Here is a 6339-nt window from a genome sequence, read left to right on the forward strand (position 1 = left end):
AATTATAAGCCTTTTAAAATAGTCTTATTCTGTTTGCTATAATTGATGTCAGTGCTTTCTTAAGAAACACCTTTCCCTCTCAACAACAGACTGATTTTTCATTCCCTCTCCTCGTTTGTCATCGTAAACCTGCCTTCCCTGTGCCACATTTACTTGATAGGTTAAGACTTATAGGGAGCCAGAGATGTGATATCAAACATAAAACACAGCCTGTGCCGAACATGTTTTCAGTGACAATCACATCCTGGATTTCAGTTCTGCTCGTTTTAATGGTATCTTTTGAATTTTTGCTAGCACACATACATCACTGTGGGCAGGTCAAGAAGTGAAGTGCGTTCAGTGTTTGTCATGGTTATTGAGGCCAAACCTCTGGCTTCAACATCACTGCAAAATTTGTGACTGATTACTAAACCTTTAATAAAACTAAACCATGCTCTGATGAATGTCTACAGTTTGTTCTGTTTTTACAATGCTTGACTTGAGTAAGAGCAGCACGGTGATTAGTGCTGTCGCCTCACGGCAGGAAGATTCCAGGTTCGAGCGTGGGTCGACCAGGTGCCTTTCCCTGTGGAATCTGCATGTTCTCCCTGTGCCTGTGTGGGTTCTCTCTGGGTACTCCGGCTTCCTCCCGCAGTCCAAAGACATGTACATTAGGTTAGGTTGACTCTAAATTGCCCCTAGGAGTGTGTGTGTGGTTGTTTGTCTCCATGTCAGCCCTGTGATAGACTGGTGACCTGTCCAGGGTGAACCCAATGTCAGTTGGGATAGACTCCAGCCCCCCTGCAACCATATTCAGGAATAAGCAGTGCAGATAATGGAGGAATTGAGTAATTTCCATTTTTCTGCCTGTTGGGGTTTGCTCCTTGATGAAAGTGTTACATTAACTTAATTCACACACAATCAGAGGTTTCAAAATAATGCATGAGCTTTGACATTACTGATTTACAACCATTTGATCTAATTTGCAAGTGGAAATTTTAAGTAATGGGGTACACATTAAACACCTTAAATGCTGCGACAGTCCAGCTCTATAGACAGACTTGAAATCCAGTCATAATTCAAAGTTTAGTCTCCAAAGATCAGGAACTTGAAAGCCACATGCAATCCCATGTTAAACACGATTTTAAAATAACTGGAACTAACAGTTCTTTTAAACTAACTGGTCAAAATTGTTTTGTCTACAGCATATAACAAAACAGTGGACTTCCCATTACAATTTTCCATGCCAAGTCTTATAATTAAAATGAAGCGGAGAAAAGCCCGGCACATTTGCAAGGCTAGAACTAGTACAGCATTTTTTTTTCATCTCAATGTTGACAAAAAGCAATGTATGCAAATAGTTTAATCTCGAATTTTACACACCAGAACTCTTATAAAGGTAGCAACAAAGGTTTATTTCTGGATTAAACATCTGACTTATTCCATGTTAAATGGTAACAAATCATGTTTATTTTAAGGTTCAGTTCAGTAAGTTTCAGCCTTTGAGGTTCTCTCCATGGCTAGATGTTATCTGGGTCAGTTTGGTGAAGGCTTCAAAGTGCCTGGAGCCCAGGTAGGTGCCGAAGACGGCTTGAAGCAGAAAAACTGGCCTCATTTTTCGGAAGATCGGTCTGGATAGGTCCACCCAATACCGGAGCATGTTGCCCTTCTGCGGCATCGGTGCTGTGTTGTACCTGCTTGCAAGGCCAAGATTCACGGGTAAGGCCAGTAGGGTGGGGTACAAACCACCACTGACCACGCCAATAAGTGCACCCCGTACCATGGCACAGGGACCGCAGTTGAGGTCATCGGACAGGAGGGGGAGGGACACCGCCACATTGTACAGGGCATATGTGGTCAAGAAAGGAAGCACGGCCATCGGTAGGCTGGAGGCGATGGGTGCCTGTGTGACATTCAGGGCTCTGCGGTACAAGCTGTTGGATATCAATCCTACAAAGCCAGCGTTTATCCCCAGGTAGAGGGGTCCATACAAGAATAACTTCCGTTCAATGGCAGGCAGTTTCTCGTATTTGTTTTTCAGTATTTCTGCTTCTGTGAGCGCATTTCCAGAGACGCTCTCCTTCTGGGGATTTCCAGACATCTTCACAACTAATGTTTAAAATGACGATGTCCACTGTTATGTAGCTAAAGGTTTCAGTCAGGCAGGCCAAGGAACGAGGAAAGGGGGCAGCCATGTATTACCCACAATTCCATGCGTCTGTACAGTTTTCTTGCCCTGAGTACAGGCTCTTAGGCATAGTTCAGGGTGTTTACGCCATTGCCAGGCTTGGTTACGGAGGGTTACGAATAGGACAACGGCTTCCCCCAGTTTCTTCATTTATTAAAAACAAACAAACAAAGCACCAAACATGCGTATAACATGAATGAACTTAAATGCCACAATACAGCGGATAACACAGAGAACAATACAATGTAATAGGAAAACTTCAAAGTAAAGGCATAAATGAGAAGAGACAAACATCAAATGATGCATCTAATATCCAACCGTGAGTAGTTTCCTATGTCACATATTCAGGTGTTTTTCCCAGCGCTATGTCAGAGGCTTTCCTCATTATTATTAGCAGACAAGTTCTACACTTAGTATGAGCAGAAAGAACCTAAATATATGCTTAACTAAATTAGTCAAAGATAATACAGTAGGCTATACAAAATATTTTCACCAGGAAAGCTTCCTAAAGAAGTAAGAATGATTAAACTGGTAATAAAAGTTCTGTTTAACAAAATATGATAGAAATGAATATATAAATTTTATTTTACAGGGGAGCTTACTTAGCTGCCATGTGCAGGTGACTTCTGGCAACATTAATCAACCGCTTTTCTTATATGAGACATGCAAAATATGAGTGTATGTAGAAGGTATGTGGTAGTGCATGTGAGTGTGTGTGGTTGTTTGTCTATGTGTCAGCCCTGTGACTGGCGACCTGTCCAGGGTGTACCTGTGGGATAGGCTCCAGCACCCTCGCAACCCTATCCAGGAACAAGCGGGATGGATGGAGGTATGAACTGTATGTTTCTGCATTTAACCATCTGATATTTTCAGGTAAGCACTTTTATTCAGAACCTGAATTCTTCATTTTTAAATATATTCGCAATTATTATACTAGTGCTTAGGAAAGGAATTTAGGCCTCAGTGTTATATTAATGGTGCATGCAGTCTGTAAGGAAAATGCTGCAATTACATGATGACGACTGACTGTACCTGAAAGACTGAACTCGGGACAACAAAATCCCGAGTGGGCGTTGTTAACTGTGCGTTTCGTCATGGAACTTGTTAAAGAATGTTCTACCAGATTCCACGGAAGTTCGCCATCTTGAAGACGACTAGACGACGGCATCTTTCGGCTTCTTTGATCGTCTTTGTTCATACAACAGAAGAATTTTCTATTTCAAGCCTCACAGTTGTCTAGGGAAGGTAAGAACCAACGCCTTTACTCTGTAACTTATTAATTAGAGCATTCAACTTAACGTTAGATCTTCGACGTTTCGCCAACTCAGCAGATGCGCATTGTGCGCATTAGGCTGGTTGGCTGTGGCCAGCTACAATAATATAATTCATTGGATTGTGAGTAGGTAGAGTGGGACACAGGTTTAAATTATATAACGGTTGTAGTCACTGCTTTCAAAATCGTCACATTTAACGTTAAATGCACTAGGATGTCAGTTATGTTACGTTAACAAAGCACAAGTTAGGCTAACATACGCTGTATGGGTGGCAGTCAATGTGGTCAACGCTCATTGGGCCTCTGGATCGAGAACATTTCGACGTCTTTCTGCTTTAACTCTTCATCTCTAGCCAGCTTACTATTTATGATCATACACATGCCCAGATTTTAATTTGGAAATTATTAAATGTAAATGGATAAAGTCTACTAGCTCACGTGAACGAAGTCTGACAGTTAAAGGCCTAAGTTAACACCAAGAGTTGTCTTTGTGGAAACGTCGGCCCTTCGTTGACGTTGGACCCAAGTTCAGCGAATGCATTCACTTGTTTGCCTTTTGTGCGTTAACTGATTTTTTTTTTGTACGTTAATCTTGCGCAGGCAGAGTGGATGATTAATAGGGAGTGTTTTGTCACCATTAGCTGTTGTAGGCATTGTATAATATACAGTCAGATAACGTTACGCAATTATGGTACGAGTTCACCATTTTGACTTTGCGCTGCAATCCTCGTCAGGCGATAACGCGGTGCCGTGTTTTCGTTTTGTGTTGCTAATTATTGTCTCAATAATCATTTGATCTGTAAAGGGTAACATAAGAAAAGTGTATTTAAAAACTTGAAATTTAAGAACCCAAAGTGACCGTTTTCGGATTCTATGGTTTGCCAGTCCCACAGTCCAAATGCAGATATTTGATACACACATATATGTGTGTGTGTGTGTGTGTGTGTGTGTGTGTGTGTGTGTGTGTGTGTGTGTGTGTATAAACACACTGGCTGGGATTGGCTCCAGCCCCCTGTGACCCCATTCGGGACTAAGCGGTTTAGAAAATGGATGGGTGTGTGTGTATACACACACTAGAAAGAAAGGCACATTTTAATATATGGGAGGACAAAGCTAGGGAATACTCCTGTTTTTCATGTGACTGCAAAGATGAATTAATATTGTCATAGTTCCAGTTATCAAAGTTGTATTGAACCACAGTTCAGTTTAGCTACCTCTCAACCAGCTGTGTTTGTGTGTGTGTACCCTTTTATTGTTAAGCCTTTATACTTTTCATCTCTCTCTGGCTGTTGCTGCATCTAAGATATTACATTGACTTTCATAAAATGGTGGAGGGGCCTCTACTGAAATAAACCGATTTGTGACCCTGCATTTGAAGCCATCCGCAATTAGTGATAAATAACAGGTTTTCCTGTATTTTAGGATTCACTGAAATTCAAAGTTACATAATTTTACTTTGTTTTTTCCAGGTCTTTCAGATGCGCCATTCAAAGCGAATGCGCTCCCCATGTGTCTGGCTCGATGAGTACAGTTGGGAAGAGCGAATGGAGTGTCGTAAGCGAAAGAGACAAGGTTCGCACAGCAGCGAAAGAGAAAATAAGTCTAGAAGAATCCACCATCACCACAAGACTTATGAGGGGTGAGTATCTCTCAGCATTTGTTTTGTAAAGTAGCTACTCGCAATTTCAGACCTTTTTAGGGATTTGATTTTACTGTACACATTTTTAGATTGTCACTTAATATGTGCACGTGTGTGTTGTCTTGCTGTATGCTGGATTTGTTTTGTTGTTGTCCTAAAATAACAGGTTGATTTGAAATTTTGTTTACCTAATGAAGTTATGCACTATGTTGTTTTGTACCTCTACCTTTTTGTGGGTACTTGATGCCATGTGGTTAAATTAGATATTTCCAGAGCTACTCTAATTTTAATTCTGTAGGGAGGCAGACTACTCCCTGGAAGTCAACTGACACCATCAGGGCACTACTGGCCTAGGGCATTCTTAGACGTTTTTAGATGCTTACATGCGAACATGGCCTGGTGGCTGAATGCGCTGGGGGTGGTTAGTGTTGGACTAAACCAGTCCTTGCATGTTCTTTTATGTAACATTCTCATCAAATTCAACATTACTGAGCAGAGTGAGTCTTTAAGAGCAAGGCATATATATAAGAGATTGTTGTAAGATTATAAATATAAGGATTAAAAGAAAAAAAGACTTCCTTTGAAGTTTTAGATCTTTGCATTTCATATTGACAGCACTGGTACTATGTAGGTGTTAACTTCTGGCTTACCAAGATCTGCAGCTGTAGGGTCATATTGTATTACATTCCATCAGGTAGTGCTGATAAGCTTTCAGCAACTGTAAATGTCTCGTGCTTTAACCCTGCCAACTGTAATATATTGTTTAGTTTTTTTTTTTTTTTTTTTTTTTTAAACAAAAAGTGTTTTCTGTTGCCATGGAGATGGGTGTGGAAATGTTAAAATTATCCAACTGCATGACATTACAGTGTTTTCTGAACTGTTCCCTGTCACTGAACAGGATGTTTGGGATTTGGTGGCTATAAATCAGTATGTTGCTGAATACAAGTGTAACATAAACTGAGAGCATAGGATGACAAGTAAGAGGAGGACCATTAGTGCTATCATAGCCAATCTTCATTTGAGAGCTTGGTCACAGACAAGCAGCTGAGCCTGACCTGATCTACACTTCCCAGTCCTTGTTTTTAATCTGTATGTCCTTTTCTTGTGTGCAGGCATTATCTTGAGACTCGCAGTTTGAACCAGAGGCTGGACTCTCGTGAAGGACACACCCGGGACCACAGTTTGGACATGACCTGTGAGGAGGACAATCCTGACGGCGCCTGCAAGGACAGAGACCTTGACTGGCACCATTATAGCAAG

The 6339-nt window shown here is 41.1% G+C and overlaps 2 protein-coding genes across 2 annotated transcripts in view; one reads left to right on the top strand and one right to left on the bottom strand.

Annotated features, from left to right (window-relative positions):
- Window positions 1-938: 938 nt before the first annotated feature.
- Window positions 939-2497, bottom strand: tmem126a (transmembrane protein 126A). Its single transcript, XM_020622551.1, has one exon. It carries the CDS (start codon window positions 2078-2080, stop codon window positions 1475-1477), a length of 606 nt encoding a protein of 201 aa, XP_020478207.1. The 5' UTR covers window positions 2081-2497; the 3' UTR covers window positions 939-1474.
- A 780-nt stretch (window positions 2498-3277) lies between these two features.
- LOC109973162 (dual specificity protein kinase CLK4-like) overlaps window positions 3278-6339 on the top strand; it is a 7023-nt gene continuing 3961 nt past the window's right edge. The window contains 3 exon segments of the mRNA XM_020622550.1: window positions 3278-3412; window positions 4910-5079; window positions 6192-6339. Of these exon segments, the coding sequence (XP_020478206.1) occupies window positions 4919-5079; window positions 6192-6339 (309 nt within the window). The 5' untranslated portion in view covers window positions 3278-3412; window positions 4910-4918.

This window comes from Monopterus albus, unplaced genomic scaffold (assembly GCF_001952655.1).
Source record: "Monopterus albus unplaced genomic scaffold, M_albus_1.0 scaffold282.1, whole genome shotgun sequence".
In the NCBI taxonomy this organism is placed as follows: Eukaryota; Metazoa; Chordata; class Actinopteri; order Synbranchiformes; family Synbranchidae; genus Monopterus; species Monopterus albus.

Bases quoted from the DNA above. Each gene is read 5' to 3' on its own strand.
- tmem126a (XM_020622551.1), bottom strand. From the start codon at position 2,080: ATGTCTGGAAATCCCCAGAAGGAGAGCGTCTCTGGAAATGCGCTCACA.